Genomic DNA, 27,886 nt, shown 5'->3' with positions numbered 1-27,886 from the left:
TTTAAATCAACAAAGGCCCCATACAGTGATTCTGCAAAAGCCAAAATAACATGGGTACTCCTACAGAAACCCTTTGGTGCAAAACTCAAAGAAGGGAAAAATGGGACCAACATTAAATGTTATGACTAAGCCAAAAGACTTTTTTTCCTCCTATATTTAAAAGTATTCATTTTTTAGAAATTTTCTCCTCCTTAAAAATGAGTTTTCCTTTTTAGGGCAAGGAAGGACAAAAGTAATTTGTCTTACATTTTAAGAACTACATATTCTATCCACCAAATTATTTTTATTGCAAAGAGAGAATACAACATTTTAACTAATCAATTAAAAAAAGAAAACCTAACGGAGATTCTTTGGTTCTACAGAAAGTTTGCAGTCACCCCATTCTGCAGTCTGGGTGGAGGGAGTGCGAGATAATGGAGAGAAGGGGCAAAGAGAGGGACAGTAAGAGAGGGAAAGGCTGGTGGCAAAGACAGAAAGAGGGGAAAGGAAGGGAAAGAACAACAGAGGCTGTCTTCCATGAGTAAGGACCTCCTGACTGATAATCTTCCAGGTGATGCAGCTCACGCTCTGCACAGCGGAGTGATGTTCTGGTGGCAGAGCTCCAGCCTGGGATGCATCCTCCTGGTGCTTTGCCCTGACCTTGCGCAGGCTGCAGTGCCTTTCCCTAAGTACATGAATTCCAGGAGAGCCTTGGAGCCTCAGCAACTTAGACACAGTGTGCCCATGGGGATCAGCCCAGTGCCCAGAGCATGATGCCCATCATGACCCTTCGTGACCTTCCAGCGTGGCACCCTCTGTGACCATGCAGCAGAAGCTGTGTGAGCCTGGGCCCACTCAGGGAATCCAACTGTATAACCTTGACTACTGAGACTTTCCTTCTTCCATGTTTCTCTTCTGGGATCTTAGAAAGAAATTCCACAAATCAAACAAAAACAATGCCATGTCCTGCTGGAAAAAAAGCTAATATTGGAGTTGATCCTTTGACAGTGTCAACAGGGCATTCTTGAGGATGGGGCCTGATGGGATGAGAAGTCCCTATGAGACACTAAGAAAGTCTCTATGCAGTGCTGTCAAAATGCAAACTGGACTGGAGGTGGTGCTGGGGAGTCCTGGAGAGGGCAGAACACATGAACGTTCCACGGGCAGCAGCTGCAGTCACCACCTCCTTTTGCACATCAGAGGTTCTGGAGTCAACACGACCTCCTGGAAAGCCCAGGTTCAGATCATGCATCTGCTCTGAGACCTTAGCACCCTGCACCTCAAACAGAGCTAAGAAGACCTCCCATTGCAGTGTGGACAAAGTGAGCCCAAGAACATCAGCCCTTAGCACAGGGCCTGGCTACCCAAAGGTGTCTGGGGCATGTCACTTTCCTTATCCTCTACTTTCTCCACAGAGGAAAAAAACAAGGCCATCTGTAAGAACAAAAATTTAGGGGACCTATGGACTACAAAGAGTTATGAACTATGCTGCTTAATCTTCCTTTGTCAAGACTTGAGCCTCAGTATGTGTGACCTTGATGAGAAAAAGCAGAGCATCTGGAGTCTTAGAATCCCAAGGAACACTGCCAGGCAGTGTTAATGAACATTGTATGCCTACATGTATATTTTGTCTGTCTTTTTAAAATGCTTTCTGTGTTTTGTTGGATGCAGCACTAAAGGAAGAACAGAGGTATGGTTTATCATGCAAACACAATCCAGAGAAGCAAATAAATAAATAAAAACTAGTAAACAGATTGACAAATGCCTGTGCAAATGAATTAGTCTCTGAGCAGCAGCACAATGCACAAACATAAACCAGAGGAGGGTCAGGAGATGCAGGGCCTAATGCTGGCTTTGCTGCTCCAGCAAGTCAACTAAGAGCTCTCTTGGCCATGAAGGTGGTTGATGCCTTCTTTTATTCCTTCAGCAAACACTTAATGAGCTTCATCATGTACCAGGCACTGTGCCAGACGCCAGGGACACAAGATGGAGGGACAGTCCTGACTCTGCAAGGAGAGAGACTGACATGCTGGAAGTAGTAATACTACAAAGAGACACTATGGACTAAAGGGTTTTCAAGTAGAGGGTAAGAGCAGTGATTCCCAGGAGGTGCTGGGGTAAGGCCCAAGAGGAAGTGACACAGAAATAAAGACAGGGAAACTAGGTTCACTGGAGGACCAGCTCTTGCACGTAGTCAGCATAGGATTAGCTAGAAAGCTTATGATAAAGGCAGATTTCCATGTCCCACCCCTACAGAGTCTAGCTCAGTGGCTTGGGGTAGGAAGAAGGAATTGATATGTTCTACAAGCCCCAGAAGTAACCCCGGCTGCAGTCCTTAGCTCACAGGTTCAGAAAGAAATACTGCCATAGCATTTGATAGGACCTTCTTGATAGGCCCTTGCCAGCCTTAAAATGTCATGATTTCTAGATCAGAAAAATAAGTTCAGTAAAAGGACAGAAGAACGGCCCCTTATGTTATCATCTTTTTTCTATGAACATATGAGCGTCTACAGGTTCTAATATCATAATGGGTTTTGTCCCTCCTAGGGAGTTAGCTACACAGGCCCCCACATACTCCAGGGGAAATGCAGCAAGACTGACTGAATTATGATCTAGAAAAGATCACAGTCCTGAGAAACAATTCCACCTTCCTTCAGACGCACTTTCTCCTCCACACTCTCTTCTTAAGGAACCAGGGAATGCCATTAAGTTGGAAAGATTATAAGCAAGATTTGCCTATGGAACAATAGTTATTCACAAAACTATTTTGTGTGGATCTCCTAAAATTTGACAACTATATAATTTGGGAGATATCAGTGGTTTGGGGGAAGATCTTCATGGGCCAAATTTCAGCAGCAAATGCTTCCTGGATAGTTTATAAACTTTTGCAAATACTTCTGGCATGTGCAGAGGAAACATTATCCACTGCACTTAACACTTCCCCAGTGAACTTTGGAATGTGAAATGTAAAATTTTCAAACTGTAAGGAAGCCTTCAGTCCTAAACTTTTGTGAAGCTTAGTCAACTGATTTTGGCATTTATTTGATTTTTTTTTAAAACCAGCTCAGGAAAAAAGCTGAATAAAATATGCATTTCTAACATGACATATTACATGTTTCTTCTCACTCTTAACATTCTGCTTTCTCTCATGTTTCTGAATTAGCTGAAATACATTTTAATGAGAGATCAAAGAAACAGTGTCAGAGAAATAATCATTTTTCTTCAATTGACATTAGCACCTGAAACAATGTTGTCAAGAGAAGTCATTTTCTAGAAGGCTCTGCAAGTGACACAGCCATCCTCAGGATGATGTGAAGAGATTCAAGATGCTCCCAGCCTCCTGATGTGCACTACCATGAAGCTTCAGGTAGAGATGGGGGTCAGGAGACCGTCTTTCAAGTTTGACTCCACCATGTATTAGGTGTATGACCTTGGGCAAGCTTCTTCACCTGTGTCTCAGCGTTGTCAAATGTAAAAAGGAAATGACAACTTTAATACCAGATGCACAGGGTTTTAAGAGTAGTCATGAGATTAGGCATGAGCCCAGCACTGTAAACACTCAGTTACCCTCAGTGCCTCTGGTTTAACGTCCATGTCTGCTTCTGCATGTTCTGGATACGTGGCAGGCTAGGACTTTTCCCCAACTCTACCCTTCCTCTTCAATCTACCTGTTCATCCCTTTGCTTCTATGATTTTAATCCACTGCCTTTTGAACTTACTTGATTCTTTGACTAAATGGATGACCTTATGTACAGGGGGAAATGTGTATGACAGGAACAATTGAAAGGCTGATCTGAAGAACATCTATTTCGTAAGTCTGTTAAAGTGCTGGATATAAGCCATGTCCTCTCTATGTATCTTCAAAATTACACATCTGTTAACAAAGTTCCCTGGAGGGATAAGACTTTCTCATCACAATAGCATGGTCAGCAGCAGGAGAAAGAATGGGACAAGTCACAGGAAGGGAATCCACATAGTGTTGGGGGCAGAGCTCAAGATCTAGAGTCAGAGCCCTGGACACGTGTCCATCCTTATGCCCGCTGTGTGGTCATTCAACTCACTGAGCCTCAGTTAATCCTTTTCTTAAATGGAGAACATAATAGCTGTCTTCTGTGCCACATGAGAGTCTTGAAGGAAATAAATGATTTGACATTTATGAAAACACACTGAAAGCTACAATATCATGAATAACAGCAGGGAGGTGGAGTGAGTGGGGATGCATGAGGTAAACACTGAACTTCTGGAGAGGAGGCAGGGAGGGCGGGCTGCAGGACACAGTGTGACCTGAGAAGGCTGAGCTCTGGGCAGGATGAAACTGGGAGCAGGGACAGAGAAGGGGAAGAACAGGCAGGAGCAGCCATTGCAAGGAGGCTCAGGGATTAGATACAAACTCTGCTACCTGACAGTTTCCCCAGGCCCACCTGTGCTGCATTCCTCCCAAGGCTTCTTGCAGAAAATGGGGATGTGAAAGTCTACCATAGTAAGTGAAATAAAAATCCTTGGGAGCCGCCTAAGCCTTGGGATGTGCTCTTTGGACTTTACCACACCCACACCTTGGCCTCAGGAGGCAGGCTTTCAGGACTTCATTTCTTCCCCATACAGAGGACAGGAGGTTCACTGAACAGAAACAGTAATTCAAAGTGAGTCTAATCTCCTCACCTCTGGGATAATGCAAAAGCAGAATAGGGTGAAATCCCAAAGCCAGCAAAGTTGGTGAGAATCCCAGGCTAGGATTCAGGAGGATTCAGGAACTCTGACTTCTAGACCCAGTGCTACCACTGCTCACTAACCTCTCTGCATCTAGGTTCCCTGACTTTAACGTATGGATTCTGGTATCAGATGATCCCCTCCCACCCCAGTATTCTGTAGTTGTAGGTTCTTCTGTGGGTGAAGAACATTAAAGGGAGGCACTAGGGGAAAGAAGCCCTGGAATGAAGAAAGAGATGCTAGCAGAGATGTCAAGAGAAAGGATGTACAGGTAAGGAAGAGAGAGGATATCTGCTCCTTCGCAAAGAGCAGAGGCTGCATGCCATGTTGGCCTGCTCGGCTTCTGGGAGGCCACTCTGTGGTCCAGCTAGAAACGCCAAGATGCAATTGGGCTGGGGTAGGAAGAGGACTCCATTCATGCTAAGCTCCTTGAGGACCAGGACTGTGTTGGTTCGTCTTTATCCCCTAGCATACATAACACGAGATGAGTAAATGAATGGACTTTGCTCTGGAAGTAGGAATATTGTGCTTCAATAAAGAATAATCAAAATCACATAGCAACAAAATCCCACACGGCTCAATGGTACTGAAGCATGCCTGACTATTGGGGTCAAGTACCAACAAACCAAGGGCCCTGTCTATCAATGAGGGGATAGCTCACCCCAACCTATCACTTGATAGATGGAGAATCTGAGGCCCAGGCAGGGTAAGTGAGATGCTAAAACCCAGTTACAGCAGGAATGTGCTTGGATTATAGGTCTAACTGCATCCCAGTTGACAGCAAGTAAATAATCAAAGATGTAGGAAACAAGATGTTGCCTACTGTCAAAGATAGGCAGGGTGATTAACAGTTGCAAATATACAGAGAAGCTTCGCAGATAAGTTCCCTCCTTGTTCTCAAAGGAAAAGAAATGGGCTGTTTAAAAAAACAAAAGACTGGGGTAGAAAAAGGCAGAAATGCCTGCCTGTAAGGGATCCAACCACATGTCTCAAAAAAAGCCATTACTTGTGACCTTTTCCAACTGCAATTCTCTGGATTATTTTGTTATCAGGTTCACAAAAGCTCACTACATGAATCTTTGTATTAATAAATACCACAGCAGAATCTTTTAATACCTCAACTCTTTGTTTAAATATCAGATTTCTTCCTCAGGGCAAGCAGAAATTTAGCTACTTATTTCTGAAATAATGTCACTTCCACTAAATAAACAGATCATTTTTGTAAAAAGATAGAAATTCAGCATTTAAGGGCTCTCAGGGGTTATTCTTACAGGCATCCTCTCGAGGCAATCAAATTAATCTAGGGCTAATATTATGCAGCAATTATAATACGTCTGGCCAAGAGACGTTCTTCTGCTTGTAAATATTTTATGGAGCCAGCACCACGCAGGGGCACCTAGAGTAAAGCATCACCTCCGCGAGCCCCAGGGAATCTTAGCCACTTCTCATTCATCAGCCCCACTTACTTTCTGTACCTGGAACAGTGTTTCAAGAGACCAAAGCCACTAAAAAATGAAAACATCCCTGGAAGGTGGTATTCACACTATTTACTAAGGGGAAACATTTCTGAAGTGTCAAATGCAACATGCATGATAATTAAAATGCTTACCTTGATGACCTGTTGGGGCAGAAGCAATAAGCCTAAACAGAAATCACAAGCTACATTCACTTTACCAAGCTGTTAAAAAGATTCTCCATTTTACCTCATTCTCTGGGGTGGGAGATGGCGTTACAGAACTAAGTGACCCTTTCCTAGAATCCTGAAGGTCTGCTGGGATGGAGACAGGGCGCTCCCACTGAGTTGTCCCTGTTGGTATGTGCCAGTAATAGGTCCCAGCGATGTCACTGATTCTTTTCCAACCAGGTGGCAAATCTGGATCGGTCTGAAAGGAGTGATCACTCCATATGTCTGCTGGGAAATGGAAAAAAAAACAGGGAACAATGATAGCCTTCTAATTTCAGTACCAATAGTCAGGGAAATTTCATAGGCAGGTGAGTCCACAGCCCAAATGAGAACTAACGCCATTCTATGACACCAAGTATGGTAGGACGGGCAATATGGAAAGAAATTTGGAAAGAGTGAGCTGGAAAGGAAGGTTGATATTTGATAATATGGACATAAAGAACCCATTATCAAGTTATCTTACAGCTCCAGGAACCCTGTGGACAAGCAACAGTTGGTCTAGCCAGAATCAACCACCTGAGCAAAGTTTTCGAGGCTACACATAAAATCTGCTGAGTCACTTTTTAAATTAGTAAGATTTACTGGTTGGCATCTTATACCATTCCCAGCAGTGAGAACAACTCTAACTTTCTTTAACCAACTTTCTATAAATGAGTGCTGATTGTATATCTTTTCATTTGCTTTAATAGCTCTAAATATCTACAAAGTAGCAATGTCTTTTGTAGTACTCCAGAATTCTAAATTGCACATAGGAGATTTCCAAGGAAGGCAGACTGGAAAAGCCTTGGAATGCAAGAAGGGAGAATGACTTTAAAAACAGGCAGTAATGTAAATACATCAAGGAGGGTGAATGTGAAAGACAACAGAGAATGGTGGGGATTGTGGCAAACTGGCAAGCATCTGCAAAGTCCAAAGGCATTCAAATTCAAAAAATAATTTTTTACACAGTGCTGTGGGACTAAATAAAATACATCCACTGGGCAACTACAGTCATCCCTGGCCTGTATTAATATATCAGTTTACTGAATAACTATTTGTTTTTTAAGATCTCATTTTCGGCCTTCTTTGGGTTGACTATGACATGGGCTAACGAACTAGAGAAGAGAGAAGCTGAGTAGACTAGGAGATCCATACAGATAGAGGCATAACAGAGGAACACAGGCAGCTCTACTGACGTATACACAGGTGGAAAAACTTAAGAAACTTGTGCTCTAAATCTGGGGATCACTTTATCCTAAGGATTAGGCCCTTTTCTATGTGGCCACTTGAAGAGGCTGGAGCGCTTTACATCAATTCAAAGAGAAAGTGAGGGCCTGTTCTGTGCAGATGTCACTGTATCACGTGGGCAGGCATCACTGAGGCTGCTGCAGCAGCAACAAGAAAAAAAAGGAGCCAGACAAAGAGGTTGATTAAGACTATGGGCACAGATGTGCATTCATGGATGGTTTGGCATCGCAGCATTCACTTTTCTCATTTAAATTTGCCAGAGGCAAAACTGCCACTTGTCTCAAATTACGATGGAAATTTCCCCTCCCCCTACAGGAAATTAAACATGATTAAATAATTTCAAGTTACCCAAATTTTTCAGAAACAACACAAAACAAACATGTGTATATATGCTCCTTCATCCTGTCTCGTTTTTTGGGGGTGGAGGAGTAATTCCTGCTGTTTTTTGTTTTCAACATCTCAACTGGGACAAAAAGGTACAATCCACAGGGCCCAGGATTCAGTTGGAGAACACCCTATCAAGAGTGCTCCCTTGTCCCATTCTAGTGGCCTACAGACAACCAGCTCTGGGGGTAGAAACTGAAAGAACAAAAAAAGGCTGCTAGTTACCATGCCTGTGGTTTTTGAGGTCTGAGGGCCTGAATTTACACATTCATCCTAGCTGTTCCTACAGCTGGGACATTAGCATATATGAAGAATAGCTGCATAGCACTCTTAGCATATGAAACCATGTCAGACCAAGGACAGAGACCAAGGTCAGTGTGTGAGGTGGCACCTCAAGGGCAAGCATGAGGGGGGCTTTGGGTTGCGTGGCAGGAACTGAGCTCTTCTGTCTTCAATCAGACCCACCCACTTATATTTGGTTTACAGTCTGAGTTTCTGCTGAAATTTTGTTGGAATAAAAATTTAAAGGGCGGGTTGACTCTGCTGCTAAAAATTGACAGTGATGATGGAGGATATGAGGTGAGCATCTCTACAGTATTATTCACAGTTCCAGAATCATTTATAGAATCCCTCCCCCATCATCCCACACTGGTTGTAAGGGATGTAAGCCCTGTGAGGGCAAGCAGACATCATACCTGTCTTGTTCACCATCATATTACCAGCACCTAGCATGGCAGGTGTTCAATAACAAGTTGGATGGATAGATGGAGGATGGATGGATAGATGAATAGATGGAAGGAAGGAAGAATGGTTAAAGAAGGGAATGAATGAATGAAGTCCTTGAATGATGGGAAATGGAATTTGGCACTTAGCAAAAGAGGAATCGTGAAGAAATCAGTTCTGTACAATTTCACAAAAGAGTGACCTCACAAGCCCCAGGACCATGAAGTTTTAGTTTAGAGCAGTGTTTACTTCCCTGGATGGTGTATGTGAATGTTCTTACAGACAAAAATATGTATATACAATATGATAGAGTGGGAAGAGTCCTGGGCTGGAAGCCAAGAGACTTTTAGATGAGATTTTGTTTACTGACAGGTTTCTCAAGGAATAGTGAGGAATATGCCTTGCGAGGTGCCTTGGCCTTATTGCACTTCATTTTGTTTAACCTTCCTAGCCCCAATTTGCTGTTTTCCTCCATAAAACTATGTGCATGTTTACATGAGTGCTTGAGACCTCACTCGGCAGGTCGGCAGTGTTCAGCTGTCTGCGAACTGAGGGGGAAACAGCGGTGCAGGCGGGGGGAGCTCAGGCCCTTCCAGAGCCTCGGGCTACAGCAGCACCACTTTCATCTGTTTTAAATATGAGACTTGTGTGTGTATTTTTCCTTGAAAACAGAGATCAGTTGTTTTTTATTTATTTTTTAAATTTTTTATTAAGGTATGGTTGATAAACACTCTTATGAAGGTTTCACATGAAAAAACAATGTGGTTACTACATTTACCTATATTATCAAGTCCCCACCCCTACCCCAATGCAGTCACTGTCCATCAGTGTAGTAAGATGCCACAGATCCACTATGTGCCTTCTCTGTGCTACACTGTTCTCCCCGTGAAGGGATCAGTTGTTTTTTACACATTTTTGCTTAACTACTGAAAGGCAAGAGTACAGGGGCCAGGACTGCTACCTGGCTATCAGGAAGCTGCTTCTGTCGCGTATTCATCAAAATACTGCAAAGCGGCTTAAAACAGTTACACCGAAATGGGGACCACAGTGCATGTGACAGGACAAAAAGCATACAGGCTAATCAATATAGGGTATTACAGGAAAAGGTCTAATCCTGTCTGATTCTCAGAAAATTACATAGTGAAGCACTGCTGAAGACAAAGGGCTGCAGAAAGGAAATAGCGGCTGATGGCTTCATGCACCTTCCGATGCTCAGCAGTTTTTTGAGAAAAAAAAGCTGAGTATCTGTCATGCACCCATTCTCAACAGATCTGCTTAGACTTCTGAAATCACAACTTGGTATATTCATTGTTTTCAATGTGGTATTCAGTAGGCATTCATAGCTGTTAGTAGGAATAACCTGAAAAACCTCCACACAGGAGAGGTTTTCTCTTACCGGTTGAGTTATCACGCAGCAGCGGCCACGGGAGAACATGAGGCAAACCACGGGATTCCATCTCAGAGTCACCCAAATTCAGGACTGGAACTCAGACCCACTGGGGCAGTTACTTTAGGGAAGTTTTATCAGAGAGTTAAAATGGCAAAATCTACATAAAGCCTGAAGAGTATTTTTAAACACACCAGTGAAACTAGAAACCAGTGAGCAAAGATTCTAGAGATAACAGTGGGCAGCGTGGTGTGAAAACCCAAGTGTGAACTCCATGCGGGGTCTTCCTAACTTGGCTCAGTCACCCACTCTCTGAACGACCTCAGATAAGCCACTCAAACTCGTTGGTCTTGGATGCTTTCCTGTAAGATGGGAATCAAAACAGTTCTGACTTCACGAGGTAGCGTGTAAAATACTTGACTAAAGGTTGGCCTATGATGGGCATATTCACTAAATAAGTATTCTCTGCTATTGTTATTATTATTACTATTATTATATATTATAGGTCTTCAAATCTTATAAGGACTCTTTCCCTGGTGAGGAAGGTCAGCCAGACTCCCTGAGCAGGGCTGCATTCTGTGGAGCTGAGGGGTCAGAAAGACCAGACTGTACACATGCCGCTGGCCAGCTGTCTCTGCTTCACAGATACCTTCTCTTTCTCCAAATGCCTGTTTGTGTTGGCTAATATGGAGGTAAGTTTTGTTATTTTTAAAAATAAAGTTTTATGTCTCCTGTTGTCTATTTCAAAGCAGATTTGCACATTTTTTCCTAGGCTTCTCTCAAACACAAACCATTCCCAAATGAATATAGTTGTCCTGTTATTTGTATGTCTCAAGGTTTCCCCCCACTGTGGGTTGGGGCCTTCACTAGGAAAGAAGCTCCCCACCCTTAAAGTAAAGCATGTCTTTACATACATGACCACATTTAATGCTCACATCAATCCAAGCTAGACGGCTAGGGTACTAATGTTAGCAAGCTAGGACAAGAATCGGGCCTTTCAAGGCTTAACCGAAGTGCCACAGTGCTATGGTGAGGTTCTGAGGGGCAGTAACCATAATACTGTCAACAAAAGGAAAAGTAACTGAATACTGACGCTGACGGGGGCCAGATTTCCCAGCTCCTTTATTGCTTCTTTCTTGCAGGAGCTGGAGGGATGTCCAAGCCGCCCTGGTTGGGGCACACTATTGTTACCCCTGTTTCTAAGGCTCAGAGAGGAGAGCAGTTTGGCTTAAAGCCAAGGAGGTAAACTATGTCCCTATATAGAAATAGATTTTACTTTTTCAGAGACCTGAGAAAAACCAGTGTGGACAGTTTGGGGGAATTTGGAAGGTAAGAGTGGAAACCAAAGAAAAAACACAATGGCTGCAGATCCAAGGCTGTGAGACCAGCCAGCTGACCTGACCACAGGCAAACGGCCACTGAGAGAGCACCAAGATTGTCCTCTGGGAACTGGCCCTGACCCCTGAACTAGCCCAGGCTGGGGACATGTCCAATGCATGTCCCTTCACGTAGGGCCCTCCTTGCCGTGCCTCCCTCTTAATTCTTCTTCCAGCAAATCCTGCAGCCATTCCAGCTGGCCCACACATCTGTACGCCTCCCATCAGAAGCCTTAGGATCGAATTCCACCCTCAGGCAAGATGCTGAGCCTAAGATCCACTTCTCCCTCCTCTGTTCCCCAAAAGACTTGCACCTAAGAAGATTTATGGTCACCACTGCGTCTCACTGAAGGCACTGTCATGGGCTAGTGGGACAGCAGAGTTAGGAGCTGGAAGCCACAGGTATCCTTTCAAAGTGGCTCTGTGGTCTTTCATTGTTTGTGGGTTTATTTGGAAGCAGAGCCTGGAAGTCAGACTGTAGAAATAGCAAGGCTGAGAAGCCCAGAAAGCCCCTCTTGTGCTGGCAGCCTCGTGAGCCAAGAGCAAGGCTTGGTGTGGGAACCAGTAACCCATCTGAGAGGGCGAGGGTGACCCTCGCAGCCCCCTCAGGTGCCAGGACCACAGGTTTGGCCCTCCCCGCTCCCCTCCTCATGGGGCATGTGTGCGAGGCAAGCCTGCTTCTAATCACCCTCTACCCTGGGCTCACTTGCAGAATCCCAAGGGTCAAATGAAAACCTATTAGCATCTAGCAGCAGCTGGAAATGTCTTCTGCTCCGGAGGCCACAGGAAGGAGGAACGGGTGAGCTGCAATTCTAAATTTGGCAAGGTCTGCAGTGCAGAGCACAAAAGGTCTCCCTTAGGTCCTCAGAATAGAACTCACTCCCTTCCTCAACATCTGTGCACCCCGTACCTTCCGTGTCCAAGGCACGGAATATGGGGGTGGGAGGAAAGAGGAGATAGATTAATTCATTCAACAAATATTTCCTGTCTACTCTGTGCCGGGCATTGTTTTGGGGCTGAGGATGCAGATATCATCAGATAGACCATGTCCTGCATCAGAGATATGGGGCAGTGGTTCTCAAGCACCAGAATCATCTGTAGAATCTGCTGGAATTCATGGGCTGGGTACCACCACCAGAGTTTCTGACTCAGTAGGTCTGGGGTGGGGCCCAAGAACTTGCCTTTCTAACATCCCCACGTGGTGTGCTGATTTCATGGTGCTGGCTTGGGGCTACACTTTTTAAGAACCACTGGCCTAGTAAAACAGAAGAGTTAGTCATTTCCTGCATTGGACTCCATCTACCTACCGGCTTCATGGAATTAAAAAGTGAATGCGTGTTCAATCATTCCTTCCTTCCTTCATTCACTCTTCTGCATTGAGGGTCTCCTACAAATGCCATGTACTACTCTAGAAGCTGAGAATACAATAGCGAATAAAGGAGGAAACTGGGTAACAGTCAATCATGTCTAGGGATTGGGGCAGGCTACTTGGTCACGGTGGTCTGGGAAGGTCTCTGAGGAATGATGTCTCCCTAAACTAGAAGGGGCCAGTCCTGAGAAGAGACTAGAGAACAGAGCTCCAGCAGCAGTAACAGTCAGTTTAACTGCCATGTGGCAGGAAAAGACTGTCATGTTCTTACAGCAGAAAAGTCACTTGGGTGAGGGAAAAGTGGTCTAGGATAAGATTTAAGGCCAGAGGGCTAAGAATTCACCCACTATGCAAAGGAAAACTCTCGAAGGCCTTGCATGATCTGTGTTTTCAAACTCAGAAGCCTAATGTGCACAATGCTCCCATTCTTGCAGAAAGAAAATTTCTCTTCTGAAGTCTTAGTTACAGCAGCTAAGGAATAGAAATATTTAGCACTGTGTGCGCATTCTGAGACCCAAAGAATAACCTCTCTCAGACTTTTCTGATACCTTTGGACACATCTTGATAACAGTTGGATGAAACGAACAGAGATAAGCCACAGATGCTCACAGATGGAGTTCAAAGCTCAGGCGGCCTGATGCTGAGACGCTGAGTGTAGTCCTCAGAGAAGGCACTTGGCGGCGCCACTCTCCCTGCTCGGGGCTGCGCCCGCCTCTCTAAGGACTTGCTGTAAATAAAACACTGGACGCTATTTCCCCTTTCCCCCCTTTTTTCATAAAAGTGGAAATCTTCTTTGGATTTCTTTTGGTTGGCAAAAAAGGATACTAACGTGAGACTTCTGTAAGAGTGAAGTGACAAAACTTGAACTTACGAAAAGCAGGGGATACCTATGTTTGACTTTAGCTCTAAAACTCTTTCTGATCACCTGGTGGTCTGCTTCCATGGCCTCGCTCCGTTCTTCTTCACTTCTTAGTTCCTTTATTTTTTCTGGACCCCAAACTTCATTGCCAGAATACAAGGCCCTTCTTGTCCTTCAACCTCATCACCAATTTGTGAAGATAATGCCACAGAGCCAGCACTCCAGGTCTAGTTCATTTATTATAGTTGTGCTGAGGGTACCAAGTGGCATACGGAGGCTGCTGAGAATTTGGTGTGACGTTGTTCTCAGCCACAGGAACCGGCAAAAACAACTACGGAAACAAAGGCACAAGCCCCAAGTGTCCAAAATCTGTGAGCTCTCAGAATTCTGACCTGCCAGCCTGCCAGACACAGGGCAGCCTAAACAGTTTCAGGGCCTCTTCCATTTCTTGGCATTTATTTGTAAGTCATAACTGAGACCCTGAAATGCCTATCGCATCCTTAGAAAAATTATGTTGTACTCAACTGCACTTTCCTGCGGTGGCATTCCTTTAACAGTTATAACAAAACTTTCAACAGTCATTGGAGTGTTAACTTCCTAAACCTTTTTCCCAAAATTTTTCTTTAAAAATATTAGTATTAAGAGTTTTGAGTGTCCTTGGACTAGGGAGCAATTTGTAACTAAGGGTTTTTCTGTTAAAGATTCTTGAGTAAATATTCCAAGAACTCACAATGTAAATGGTCCTCAAATTTAGGCCTTATAACACTACATTCTTTGTATATTTTTATCAAGCATTTTGGCATACAATCAACACAAAATTTCTTAATTTAAACTCACTGGAGACAGTGGTTGCTGGGCTTATTCTACTAAATTTGCTTCAGGGCCATATTACTGTCACAGACAGGAGTTTTGGAGGAGGCCAATAGCCCTGAATCTCAGCTCCGATGCTGGCGAGCTGTATGACCTCAGACAAGTGGCTTGATTTTTAATGACCTGTCCACTCACTGTAGGGCCCAGATGATGACAGCCCCTGACTCACAGGGTCGATGCAGAACAAAGCACCAGCAGAAAGTCGGGCATGTAGTAATCACTCAGGTAAACATCTGTGAATATTAGCTATTGACTGCTGCATTCAATGTGGCTTTGGGGGAAAAATATTCTGTAATACAGAACATTTTTGAAATGGCATCAACCACAGTGCATTTCATTTAAAAAACTAAGATTTTGGAGAGTTTGCAACCACCAAACATGTTTTTATTATTAAAAAAAGGCAGTTTTTATTTAGATCAAGAAAACTAGCTGACAATTCTGGCCACTCACATGTCAATTCAGAAACAATGTATCACATGAGAACACACTGGTTTGAGTATGTGGCACTTCTTTAATCAGCATGTGGCTCTTTCATGTCATATAGTTAAGCCAGGAAAGAAGCAGAAAGGAAGTCAGAAAAAAATAGTTAATCTTAAGTGTGCTTTATTATTTAAGGCATCCTTCTTTTGAGACTACTCTACCTCATGCCCTCATGCAGCAGTGTAAATAGTAACTAATTGATGTTGGTGGGAGATACAAGGGAAATTATGCCTCTCTGTTTCTAACCAAAATCAAAACACAATGCAGGAGTCAGAGACTCTGCAAAGACAAATTTAAAAACTAAAAAGCATGAGATGCAAGAATCTAAAAATTATCCTGAGGAAAAATTAGTATTCATAAATTCCATCCATCCGTGCATACCTATGCACACATACAGTTGAAGTTATTCATATGACCAGACACAGAATTCATAAATCAGAAGGTCTCATTCTAAATAACTAAACACACAATAAATCATGCATTTTCTTACAAGTTATGAAAGGAGATATAAAATCTTAAAATGACATGAAATATAACCCAAGAACACTTTTCCTTGCAGAGTGTATACAAAGTACAAGGTAACATAATTTATAACCACTTCTGAGAAGCCATAGGCTTAAAGGTCCTTCCCCATACAAAAAAACTTAAAAATAAAAACTTAAAACTTGAGTGAAGATTCATACTTTAAGAAAGCCAGAGGTCATCTCAGTAACCTCAATTTTGTTTTTCTAAGAAGTACTGGGAACCTTTATTAAAACCAACAAATCTCGAAACTTTAAAAGTTGAATCACTATAATGAATGGAGAATGGGTGCAGGTGGGCATGCTCTTAAAATCAGCAATTTTTTGATAATTCTAAAAAGTAATTATCACGATATATTTATATAAAATTACTAGACAGGTTTATTACTTTTTCCTCCCATTTTCTGACTATACCACCCATTTACTGAAGGGCAACACTACATCTTGTTCAATATCAGATAGGATTATTCAGGTTGCATATGAAGATCAACAAATCAGGCCTAATATTCTTTGCTTTCAAGTTTGAGTATTTAGTATCTCATCTTAAACACAATTTTCTAGGAGGATCTATAATTATATTTGGAAATTAACCAAAGGGTAATTGCACAACATCACTCAGAGAATGTGTCCAGCTGGAAAATCCTCAGTCGACCCAACTACACAACTTCCTCAATTGATTATTTTACAATGAGCAACTGGAGAAGACAAAATGCCACATGGGCATGAATTTTTCCTTGGCTTCCAAACAATTAGACAGAGTTACTACTGTCTCACTGTAGACAAGTTTGAAAGTATATCACACAGCACCAATTTTCTTTTCCAATATTCTGGCAGGGTCTTTAATACACTTAGAGTTGTGGACCTCATTAGGCTGGAACACAATAGCAGTGGTAACAAGGTGGAAGCTAATCTAGGCTTGCCTTAACCAACTTTAGGGTCATTTTTACTCTAAATGAAGAGAGACATGCAGGACTTGACTTCTCTCATGTACATTAAAATTAGAAACACAAGGTGATTATTGAGAATCTAGCAAATAGACACATTATTTGACAATGAACTACAATGTGGCCTTTTATCAGCACATTGAAAGAGCAAGCTGAAGTGGATGTCATCCTTTCTAAAATCGAATCTATGTGTGGAAGCACACAGAACTAACTCTAATAGATTAAAATGTATATATATATATATATATTTGTGTGTGTTTGTTTCCAATATGAGACAAGAACATATACTCCTAGAGTACTACAAGACTGATTTCAAAGTGCCATAACTAATCCAATCTCACTTGATGCCCCAAATCTTGCAACATCAGTAGATGAGATACTATTTCCATTTTACAGATGAAGAAACAGATTTCAGCAATGTGAAATAACTTGACCAAGGTTGGGAAACAGGTTTTCATTTGACTGTAGAGAAATCTCAGTGTATTTTTGTTTGGGAATCAATCTATTTGTTAAGTGCATTTTTAAGGTGAAGTGCCTTTTAAAAAATCACTATAACTGAAGTAATTTGTTCAGACTGTCAGTAGTTAGTGGACAAGCTTTAATATTTGATTTTTAGACTATGGATGGGCTGGAGAAATTCAGAGAAAAATGTTTTTTTGTGAGATTAACTTTTGAAAACACATTTAAAAAGATCAGAGTAAAACCTGTTTTCTTTTCTTATTCTTCTGAGATATTTATTTTTCACCTAAAAGAGAACTTGAAGCAGAGTGAGCAAAAGATAAATTCTGGTACTTTTCTGTACAGTTGTAGACACTGCAAGGTGTTGATCAATACCCAGTGTCTTCTTCCATGCAATAAAAACTTTTCATTGGACACGTGGCCACCCAGAATACAGATTACATTTCCCAGCCTCCTTTGCAGCTAGGTGTGGCCAGGCAAGTTCCATTCTAACTGGGGTGTAAGTCCAAGGATTGTATGGCAGATTCCAGGAAACGTCCTTATAAAATAGCTGGCAGGTACATTTTTTCTTGCTGTCTGAAACAGACATGGTATCTTGGGCCATAAGGACACATCTACCCTAGGGATGGTGGAGTAGTATGGCCAAGGAATTCGGGTTCCTGAGGTCTTTGTGGAACAGAGCCACCATATAAGTAGACTGCTACTGCTAGGCCCCTATGCGAAATGAAAATCTATTTCTGTTGTAATAAGTACTGTTATTTTAGAGTCTTGTACTGTTAGCAGTTGAAGTTGATCTTCATTCATTCATCCAATGGTAGGAAACTGAAATCCAGATCTAGGAAAGAAACAGCTTCTAATGGATTAGCTTTTATTATAACTCCATATTTCAATCCAAACATATAGGCCTCTAACTTAAAAAGTTAAGAAACCCAAGTTTTTAACTCCCAACTTCTCCAACACTGTTTCTAAAACAGCATATTGCTGGAACATAACCTAAAGTGTCACTCATTCATTTTCTACCACCCTACCTAGCCAAGCATCTAAACTTCATCTCCAACTCTTGTCAAAAATACCAAATACAACAATCAAAAGACAAGAAAAACAAATACTGGTGAGGATGTGGTGAAAGGGGAACCCTCCTACACTGTTGGTAGGAATGTAAATTAGTTCAACCATTATGAAAAGCAATATGGAGGTTCCTCAAAAAACTAAAAGTAGAAATACCCTTTGACCCAGTAATCCACTCCTAGAAATTTACCCAAAGGAAACAAGATCCCTGATTCAAAAAGACATATGTACCCCTAAGTTTATTGCAGCACTACTTATAATAGCCAAGATATGGAAGCAACCTAAGTGTCGATCAATACATGAATGGATAAAGAAAATGTGGTACATATACACAATGGAATATTATTCAGCCATAAAAAGAAAACAAATCCTACCATTTGCAACAACATGGATGGAGCTAGAGGGTATTATGAAATAAGCCAGGTGGAGAAAGACAAGTGCCAAATGACTTCACTCATTTGTGAAGTATAACAAGCAAAACTGAAGGAACAAAACATCAGCAGACTCACAGACTCCAAGAAGGGACTAGCTGTTACTAAAGGGGAGGGGTGGGGGAAAGTGGGTAGGAAGGGAGGGAGAAGGGGATTGAGGGGCATTATAATTAGCAATTACAATATAGGTAGGTCACAGGGAAGGCAGTACAGCATGGAGAAGACAAGTTAATGACTCTACAGCATCTTACTAAGCTGATGGACAGGGACTGCAATGGGGTGGGGTGGCACTTGATAATATGGGTGAATGTTGAAACCACAATGTTGCCTATATGAAACCTTCCTAAGATTGTTTATCAATGATACTGTGATTAAAAAAATATACCAAAGGCAGACACTGTATTGGGCCTTATTTTTTACAAACCTCAAGAAGTATCCACCAGGATTCAACCAACCACAGGCAGCATCCAGCCATTTATCTGATTCAAGGATTTTATTTCTTTCATCTAAACCATCTTCTTCCCCAACTCCCTCTAAATCTAGGTCAGGAGAGAAAAGCAATGATTCTTCAGGGAAAAACAAAATGGTAAAACTAATTAGCTGCTGCACACCTGTGCAATAGTTCGGTTTTTCTTTTCCAGCAATGAAAGAGTGATATGCAGAGCTCTGAGTTTTTCAAAGATGCTCAGGCTACTGGCAGAAAAGAGGCAGGGGTATTTGTGGATCCCATCTGCCAAGGATGCACGTGTAGAAAGTGTCATTTTTTTACACTCCTCAAAATAGAATTCAGCATAAGACAATATTAGGTAACTGAGCCAAAATTCCAGGAAGGGACAAGTAAACAGAATACTTATTCTTGAAGATCTCAAACAATAATTAGTGCTCAAAGTTTAGAAGAATTTCCTTTCTGTAAAGATTAATGAAACTATTGGGTGTTTTGTTTGTGGGTCCCCAGTAGCAAAAAGTTCAGAGAAAGCATCACAGAGATGCTATTAATCACAAATTAAACAGATCTAAGTTCCTAAAAGTGAAGATCAGGCTTGTTCCTCTTTTTATTTAAATTAACAAAGTACCATAAACATGTCTCATGAACACTAGGTGTCAATGTAAGTTTTCTGAATGTAAGGGAATATAGTTGGGAGTGGCTCCCTTTTCCACGTCTTATTCTCTGAGACTGCAGAGGCTGCATAGATAATATCTATATGAGTGAAGCTACAAGAAAGAGGAGGACAAAGAAGTGAAAGGAGGCAAAAAAGAAAAGAAGGGAAAACAGGGGTGGAGCAGGTACTACTAAGCAGCCTTCCTGCTGAGTCTGAGTTGAGCTCTACTTTGCTGTGACATCCAGAAGGAACTTGGGTCCCTGTTAATTTTTATTTACCCACAAATACACTGTTTAACCCACTGAGCCTCAAATTCCAGCCAATAATCTAAAATTATTTTCCTACTAAAAAATGCTCTTGAAACATTAAGAGGTTTCTTATCTGCAGGGTGTCTGGGAAGAATTCCAAATTTATTATGCTACAGAAATAGGTGTATTTTTTTTCCCCATCTCAAAAATCTAAGCCTCTCCTTTGTGAAAATTCTGATTCATAAAAAGTTTTTTTTTTCTGGGTTAGGCCCATTTCCTTCTTTCCAGATTTTTTGGTAGTGTCCTTTTGTAAATGATGGTCTACCTGGTCTTGAATTCTGGTATGTTCTAAGCACCTTCTTCGTCAACTCTTTCCATTTCTCTCTGAAAGAAATTACTGTAACCTAAAGACTTTTGAGAGCAGACTGCTCATCACACACAAATGGTCCTTAGATCTCAGACGTGAACCCAGAGGAACATTCCTTGGAAGCTGGTGACGCAGAAGCTGCGTGAGAGTCTGCCCTGTTGCCAGCAGACAAGGCAGACATCTGCAAGGGCAAGTGAATAGCTACGTGGACAACTTCATCCTAGGCAGTTGTTTGTGCTTCCTGCCTTGTGGAAACAAACTTTGTGTGTCTTCCTGTGTCACAGATGTGCTTTGATGAGTGAACTGAGGGCACCTACCCCTCCCTCTAGAAAATATTACAGCGGGAAGTACCTACCCATGGAGCCAGAAGCAGAAAGGAGCTTAGTGCAAGAAAACACTGCCTTGCCTTTTTTTTTTTTTTTTTAGTGCCCTTTGAAGAAACAAACAGTATGCATTAATTTTAAAAGCAGGAATGCATTTTCAGTGTAAAATTTCCATGGGGATTTTTAAGAGCAATAGCTTTTTTTTCTTCCACTGCTTGCTTCAATGACTAATGCATTTAAAAAGTATATTATGCTCTGCTGACAGAGCAAGAATTGCAAATTTTCTTATTGTGAGTAGAGGTTACACTTGCACTTGGCCCAAATTTCAACTGGTCACCCTAAGAAACCTTGACCTCCCTCGTGGATACTGCTGTTTGAGAAATATATCCACAAGAATTGAATTGGTTAGTTACTCCTAAAAAATAAGCCACAACTTGATTTACCCTAGTAGGTTGGAAGGATCTGATTCAACAAACAACTGCAGTGTTGTATTTGCCACTGAACAAAGTTATATCCATCAATAAAAAAAGATAATCATTTTTTTCCCAACACAAGTAAATAATATTTACTCTATGACCCAGCCATACTAAAGATCTACCTCACATACTTTCTCACACTAATTCCATGAGACAATACAGTGAAGATATTCCCTGCAGGATTATTTGTGGAGCTGGGGAGATGGAGGCACTCTGATGGCCCATCATTCTACAGGGGGAAGGTAAAATGGGTTGAATTCACCCCATGGAGCAGCAGGCAGCAGTTAGAAACAATGCATTTGTTATATACACAGTCTTATGGATAGATCTTTAAACTGGGCATGTGGAAAAAAATATCCTTGAAATAAATTAAGAACACACACTAAACAACAATGTACACATTAAGTTACACATTAAATGCATTGGAATAGTTATCCCTGGGTAGAGAGAATGAGAGGTAAGGGAATAACAGGAAGTAAATAAGCAAGGGCGTAAAACAAGAGAGATGCTGTGTGTATGGACCAGGGGTGAAAAGGCAGCATACATTAGGGCACGTGATTAATTCAACTGTCTGCAGTGCAGGACCAAAACCAACTCACTTTTTATATTTACATATTTTCCTAAATAATAAAAATACTAATGAAAAATCATCAAAGATACAGACATTGTTTAGGTAGTGACCTAACCAGACATAACCCAGGGGCATTAAAAAGCCCTAAGTTGTAGCACAGTGCTGTCCAATATGGTAGCCACATGGGGCTACTCAGCCCATGAAATGTGTCCAGTCTGTGCGCTACCAGTGTAAAATACACACTGGATTTGGAGACGTGAGTACAGTAGGAAGAATATGAAATATTTTATTAATATTTTTCATATGGGTTATATGTTGAAATAATATTTTAGATATAAAATCCATAATTAAAATTACATTTACCAGAAGAAAACAAAATCTCTGGTTTGAAAAGATATATGCACCCCTATGTTTACTGCATAACTTACAATAGCCAAGATATAGAAGCAATGAAAGTGTCCATCAGTAGATGAATGGATAAAGGTGTGGTACATACACATAATGGAATATTATCAAGCCATAAAAAAGAAAGAATCCTTTCATTTTGCATAACATGGATGAACCTAGAGAACATCATGCTAAGTGAAATCAACCGGGCAGAGAAAGACAAATACCATATAATTTCACTTACATGTGGAATCTAAAAACAAAACAAAATGAACAAATCGGCAATACACTCACAGACACTGAGAAGTGACTGGTGGTTACCATGGGAGAGGGGTTGGGTGGGTGGGCAAAACAGATAAAGGCGATAAAGAGGCACAAAATCTCAATCATAATATAAATTAGTCACAGGGATGAAAGTACAGCATAGAGAATATAGCCAATCATTCTGCAACCTCTTTCTGTGCTGACAAATAGTAACTACACTAGTTGTGGTGGGTATTTAATAATGTGGGTAACTGTCAAATCATTGATGTTGTATACTTGAAACCAGTATAATATTGTAATTAAAAAAATTATGTTCACCTGTTTCTTTTTACTTATTTTTAATGTGGTTATTAGAATACTTTACATTACATTATGTGGTTCAGATTGCCTTTATAATGGATACACTGGTCTAGAGGCTTCCAAGGAGCTAGGTGTGGAAGAGGGATCCTTTTTGCAAAAATTTCTTTGGAATTTTTTCAACTCCAATTGCAATGTCCTGAAAAACATCATGTGGCCCCTGACTGTAAGGATATAAAAGCAATTCAGGATTAAATACTAAATTCTAGGTTAGGAATTGCCAACAATTTAAAATATTCACAATCTTCTACCACTTTCATTGTAAAATTTCCCTTGGATTAAAGCTGCTTTTCAGAAATTCAAACCCAGACCTTGAAACTAGACTGAAGGAAAAGAGAACTTCTCCTATAACTCATTCTGAAGCTATGAGGTAACATAATAAGATATCACTGGGAAAACCTGATATAACTTATCAATACAGATGCACAAATACATGATTGTGCTTTTAAAATAATAATGACCTTGGTACTAACAATTTAGAGATTATGTATTCAGTAATTACCCCTCTTCTCTCATTAGCTCTGCTACAAGTGGTCCTTTGTGACATGTGGACCCCTTTTCCCATATTCTTTTGTGTGGACCAAGTGCCACCTATTAAAGGCCTCTCTGCTCCCTTATGACAAGACCTTGCATTTCCATTTTTGTAACCCTAGTGATGAGCACAATGCTTGGCACATAATGGATGATCAACAACTATCCATCAACTTAACAGGAAATGAGAGTTTAGGGAGGGTAGACTGAGATGTTTGGGGAGGCACAGAGTCAGAAAAGTTTTTTTTTTTTTTGAGATTGCGTAAGAAAATTATGAAGAATACTTAGCATGTTTTCACATTTCATCAATATCAACATCTACATTCATGTATCACTGAGGTGCGTACGGGTCCCAGGCAGTGTCCTAGGCACTTTACAAGTATTTGTTCATTTACTCCTTACTAGAACCCTTTAAGGCTGGTGTTATCTTATCCCCGTTTTACAGGTGACTCACACAGAGGGTAAGTAAACCGGACTCACTGTCCCAGAGCGAGTAACGGTGGAGCTGAGATTCAAGACACACAGCTCCAAACCAGAACCCACACTCCCAAGTACATGTTGGTCAATATACAAAACCACCTATTTCAGGCACTGAATCCAGAAACAGGCATGCCCTGCTTTCCAATCTCCATAACACTGCCTCATGCTAAGCTCACCAGAGCCTCACCTGGATTTGAAAACAGTTCATAATCAGTTATTGTAACTACACTGCTCTCTGATCATATTACAGACAGCAATTTCCCAGAGAACACCCATTCCAACCTCTCCTTGCTCCGCTTCCATGAGCACAGTAGTGCACTGAATGCGTCAATGTTTCTGTTCCCTCTGCCATCCTCCTCCCTTATGGCCCTTCCATTTCACACCACCTGCATACTCACTGGTGTCACAACATGCTGATCATTGATGCACCCCTGCGCCTTTGCTTGTGCTGTTACCCTGGACTGGAATCTCCTTCTGTCCTAACTCCAAACAAAAACCTGGTCATTCTTCAGGGGCTGCCCTCCAAGAACCTTTTCCAATCACCCATTTTTAAAAATTAACCTGTTCTTCCCTGTACTACTACCTTCTTTTGGAGGCAAATTATAAAGGCAATATTCCACTTAATATTTTAATTTCCAGTGTAAGACACCTATCTTCCTCAGCCCCTACAGACTGGGGACATGGAATGTACATGTGGGATTCATAATAGATACTGTTGAGAGAAAAAGTTGAATGGGAGGCGGAAGCTACTTTTCACAGCCCCCCCCCACCACAACTATACTCCTAAATTCAGGACTTATTATGCATGCAACAAAATGCCATCAAAAGTTTAAGCAGGAACTCCATATATTTTGAGAATATTATTATTAACAAGACAGAAAACAGATGAAATGGAATTGCATGCAATAACATAAAAATTATGTATCCCAATGCATATTCAAAAATTACATGTAATATTAGTGAAAATATCAAGCCAAAATAACATATTATTACACATTCAACATCCCTATTTCATTTTGCTAGTAATAAAATCAGTGATTAAAAACCCAGCCACTGGCCATTTGAAAGAGTCCTCCCTCCCAGTGTTTAACTGTTGTCATGCCAACATGACTTCCAGCTGTATCTCTGTGAACAAGCTTATGTTTAAAGGGAAAGGACCTGGACCATTCAGGTTAAATAAAGAATACACTGACCAATTTTGGAATTAAAGAAAACGTGTTTCAACCCAAGGTTATCCAATATAATCTCTTTAAATTCCCTTAACAGAATCAGGCTGGGCTTTTTTAATCAATAAAACTGTGCTTTAGCACTTATATTTAACATATAATAAAATCACACCATTCTCTTAATTAGTGAGGGGTTTTTCAAAACATATTCTGTCCTTACACTTACTGAATATTATCCTAAATCTTCTGAGGCCAAGGCCACCCATCTTTCTTCTGTTTCACCTCTTCTGAAGGATATACTCTCATTAAGAACTGATTCTATGATACCAGGGACAGGATGGAGGACTGGAATAGAGGTCCATTATATCTCTTACCCTTATAAATTATCTGTATGTTGAACATCTTCCATGAGTATAAATTTGAAAATTCTGTGAGAATCAGTAATTATTTGTGAATAAAAGCAACAGAAAACTTGAAAGTTCTTAAACAGGATCAATTTTCTCATTTTTTCCCCATGCAATTTCAATTAACATTGCCACCTCTCCCCACTCCTCTTTTTTGTGCCAAAGGCATTAAATTAACTGCATGGGTTTTTGAAGACTGAAGATCGCCTCTTGCATCAACCTTACTTCAGTAATAGTCTTGCCAATGGGACAGTGTGCTTTGCCACCATGCCTAGACTCATGAGTGGTTCTCAACAGGGGCAGTTCCAACTCTCTGGGGCATTTAGAAAGGTATGGGGATGCTTAGGGTTTCATGATGGCTAGAGGGCATCACTGATGAGGAGGAACCAGGGAGCTGACCTGCAAGGAGCAGGGCAGTCTGGTCAGGGTCCTGAAGTGTCCTTGTTTTCCTAGGACTCCCCTGTTTTGAGCACTGAAAGTCCCAGGCAAACCGTCACCTTAAGTCTCATACAAATGAAGGACTGCTCCTGCCAAACACTGGAGAGTTACTCTCTCATGGACTAAATGCACATTTGCCCCTCTGTCTTTTAAGAATTCTCCATGGTTCCCTAACTCACCAGGCCCTTCTGCCTTTTATTTACAGTTCATATCTCAGAGGGAAAGCAATTTTCTCCATATATATTTGTAACCTTAGAAGTTCCTAGCACAGGTAAACCCTCAATCCAGCTTTTGTGAGAGTAATTCCAGCATCATGGCTATGAAATGTCTTCTTACTGCTCAGCATACTTCTATCAACCTAGAGACTCCAGCAAAACCTATCAATAGGGGGCTACCAACATGATTCTTCCTTGTGAGACTCAAAATCTACGAGGAAGGAAAACACTGTAATCCTAAAATCAAACTGCATATTGAGAAACAGACTGATGACTTTCTGAACCTACCTTCTCTCTTCTTTGATTTCTTCATTAATTTTTTTACAAGTAATTTCCTCAATCACTCTTAAGGTGAGAAGGCATTTTACACTACTGACAAGCATTAACTAGATTCAATACTTATCAAATCAAGGATGCAATAATGGGAGTAAGATCTCTAAGGATCACGTTATACATCTTTATCAGAAATAGTAGAGGCTTTTTGTGGAAAACAGTTAAGCCATCTGCTTGTCATTCTCTTTAAGATTCCCCATCCTGAGGTTAGCAGACAGCCGAGCTGCTTATGGACTCTGCAATTTCTTTCCTAGCAATGTTTTCCTTATATGGTCACCAAAGGAGGCACACTGGTGTCTCAACATTGGTTTAGTAATGGTACTTGGAGGGCCCAAAGGAGTGAACACCCCTCATTTAACACCAGGAAATGTTCTAAGAGCAGGCAAGCCAAGTCTATCACACAGCCATTCCATTTCATGCCTTTGGAGGTCTTGTTCTGACACCACGTGACAAATGTTTTGCTTTCACATTGAAATTAACAAAGGTATTGCCCCAAATTCTTGTGTTAGATTTAAACCATTGCCTTAGATGTTAAAAGGCTATTGTGCCTAGCAAATACTTACATACACACATTTCAAATTTTCATTTCATTTCAGTGCATATTCTTATGGATCAATCAGTTTATGAAAACAGTGAGCAAGGGAAAAACAGACAGTACTCGGTTTCTGTCTCTGAAGTTTAACAGAAGTACTTCCAACAAAACCCAAAACTTCCACAAATTAAACCTAGAGTTATAAAATAGATAAATTACAGACTATTTTGTTTCAGCATGCTCCCCTGGTAGAGGAGTCATTTAAATAATCCTTTCAAATAGCTACTTTGAAGGGATACTTAGTTAATATTATTAATAATATTATTAGTCCTAAAATAGTTACTATCCTAGTTAGGATTATTTATAATCCTAAAATATATAAAATACAATTTTATATATTTTCAACTACCCACTAATTTTCAGAAACCCCTAAATAGTAAAATGAAAGGGTCTAGAAATAGCCACTGTGGCAGAGAAACTATTTTGTGTTGAAGATATTTGAGTTCCTGAAATCCCTTATCTGCCTAAACACAGAGCCTGCCAAAAGAATTCAATTGTCATAAATCTCATCCCCAGGAACAACTCTAACCTCTCCTGGGAGAGAAGTCCATAACCCACAGCCAGTCATCAAAGTATCACATATCCAGCCTGTTCTCCTAAGAACCCACTTATTTTTTCAAATAATCATTGGTTTTTCCATAGTGTCCTTTCTCCCTCACTTCTAAAAAATCATTTATTCTCTCAGAAGTGCCTCTGCACCCACCCTACCACCATCCACTATTAAGATTATATATAAGCCCTGAATACTAACAGTCTCCTGAAGTCACGTTTCTTTGGGAAATCTTATGTGCAAGTACATAATTAAATCTGGCTCTTTTTTTCCTCTTGCTAATCTGTTTTACAAATTTGCATGCCCTGATGACTGAACCTGAAAGAACAGAGGAAAAGTTTTTCCTCTCTGGCAAATACAAGGCACTCTATCATTCATCCATTAATTCAGTGAACACCTGCCAGGAGCCAGGTGCTGGGCGAGGTGTAGGGACCTGGAAGTAAACGTGAGAGACGATCACTAGCCTCGCAAAGTCTGTAGTCCACAGGGGAAAAGCAGCACCGAGTGAGTAAGTTCAAATTACACTGAGTATAAAAGGAAAGTAGAATCTTAGGGAGCGTTAACCCTTGTTAATATAGTTGGTGCCTACTAGACTCTGAGTTCCATGAAGGTAAGG

The 27,886-nt window shown here is 41.1% G+C and overlaps 1 protein-coding gene across 7 annotated transcripts in view; it reads right to left on the bottom strand.

The window, feature by feature from the left end:
* APBB2 (amyloid beta precursor protein binding family B member 2) overlaps nt 1-27,886 on the bottom strand; it is a 381,148-nt gene that overhangs the window by 115,620 nt on the left and 237,642 nt on the right. For 5 of the 7 annotated variants that reach the window (XM_073237708.1, XM_073237713.1, XM_073237711.1 and 2 more), the window contains one exon: nt 6,390-6,598. In XM_073237708.1, the coding sequence (XP_073093809.1) occupies nt 6,390-6,598 (209 nt within the window). The remainder of the gene's footprint in view (nt 1-6,389; nt 6,599-27,886) is intronic. The other 2 variants (XM_073237712.1, XM_073237714.1) reach the window with 1 other exon arrangement.

This window comes from Manis javanica, chromosome 5 (assembly GCF_040802235.1).
Source record: "Manis javanica isolate MJ-LG chromosome 5, MJ_LKY, whole genome shotgun sequence".
Taxonomy (NCBI): Eukaryota; Metazoa; Chordata; class Mammalia; order Pholidota; family Manidae; genus Manis; species Manis javanica.
This window is presented reverse-complemented; position numbering and strand designations above follow the sequence as displayed.